We start from the raw sequence: 1,374 nt of genomic DNA, 5'->3' as shown, positions 1-1,374 counted from the left end.
GCGTCACAAAGGTGGGAGGGGGGGGGGGGGGGGAAGAAGGGAGGCAGGGGTTGAGTACCGTTAACTCCCTAGCTTCCAGAACTGTGCTGAAAGACCAGCAGGTATTAATGCCATGGCCCTAGAGGCTCAAGCAGCTGAAGCAACGAGCCCCATGGGTCAAATTCAAATTCAGTCTGTAGAGATAAGCGGTCCAACCCACAAGAAGCCCCACAAGCTGGATGTTTGATACCCTTGGGCTAGATAAGTTTAAAGTTACTGCCATTGTGATTTTGATTAACATACCAAGATTTTATTGGAGTCATTGAGGCGAGACTTCAAAGCAGTTGGAAGTTCTCCTATATGTGGCTGTATGAACTTGGCATCATTAATGATGCTCGCCACTTCATCTAGACCTTCCTTTCGGATCTTCCAGTTTTTGTCACCAATCTTAGACACCAGGTCACCTGTAATCTTCTCACTATTAAAAAAGAAAAAGCAAGCGTAGCTTAATCCCTTACACTTAGTTCCTTTTGTGACCTATTTTGTGCAACTATAATATAATATGCTCCAGAGAACACCCAAAGATTGCAGCACACTAGACAAGAAGCACTTAGGATAGAAAGATGGCATTTTAGAAAATGCAGAAGGGGCAGTCTTTAGTTTGTAGAATCAAACTCACCTGATATCTGCTCTTGGAAGGAGATCCACAACATCACTCCCTACATCCTCCTGCTCTTCTTCCTCACCATCATCCCCATTGCCACCACTGTGCCTGGAAACACCTCGAGTTGGGGCTGGTGCTGTTTGTCCCTGCATCTACAAGTGATACATAAAGTCAATCTTTAGCAAATGCTGGGAGAAACAAGGTATTTAAGAATCTTGCATTTGAAACTGTTCACAAACACAACCACAAATTAAGTGGTCAAAGCAATGGATTTTCAAGCTCCCAGTGTACTGCTCCTGTAAAGAAATAACAGAGAGCCAAAACAGTTTCTTTGAACAGCTAATTATACACAGACGTTTTGAGGGCCGACTATTTTCTTTTGAAAGATGGCCAGGATAACCAGCCCACTAGAGATTTCTAAGCCAAGAATAAGTGACACTTGCAGGTGTTTGTTAAAAGAGTTAAGTCCTGCAGAGTTCTTACCTTCTCAAATTCTGCATCTATTTGGGAGAGAAGAGCTGGCTTCTCATCCTCAAAGAACATTCGCAGAGGGGGACCCACATAGAGATACATGACTCCCAACAACGTAATAGCAGAGGTCCTTACAGCCTGCCAAAAAAGGACAAAGCATTTAAGATTTTAGACTAAATGTATTAAAAATTTCAGACTTAATCCTTAGTTACTCACTGGGTTAGTGGCAGCAAGGGCTGTTTTCACATTGCTAATGAAAG

The 1,374-nt window shown here is 42.9% G+C and overlaps 1 protein-coding gene across 1 annotated transcript in view; it reads right to left on the bottom strand.

Annotated features, from left to right (window-relative positions):
• CKAP5 (cytoskeleton associated protein 5) overlaps positions 1-1,374 on the bottom strand; it is a 127,217-nt gene that overhangs the window by 30,929 nt on the left and 94,914 nt on the right. Inside the window, 4 exon segments of the mRNA XM_019519953.1 lie at positions 283-457; positions 659-795; positions 1,127-1,252; positions 1,331-1,374. Coding sequence (XP_019375498.1) covers positions 283-457; positions 659-795; positions 1,127-1,252; positions 1,331-1,374 — 482 coding nt within the window.

This window comes from Gavialis gangeticus, unplaced genomic scaffold (genome assembly GCF_001723915.1).
Source record: "Gavialis gangeticus isolate Ggan-Ray unplaced genomic scaffold, GavGan_comp1, whole genome shotgun sequence".
In the NCBI taxonomy this organism is placed as follows: Eukaryota; Metazoa; Chordata; order Crocodylia; family Gavialidae; genus Gavialis; species Gavialis gangeticus.
The sequence above is the reverse complement of the archived record's forward strand: the minus strand, read 5'-3'. Positions and strand labels throughout refer to the sequence as shown.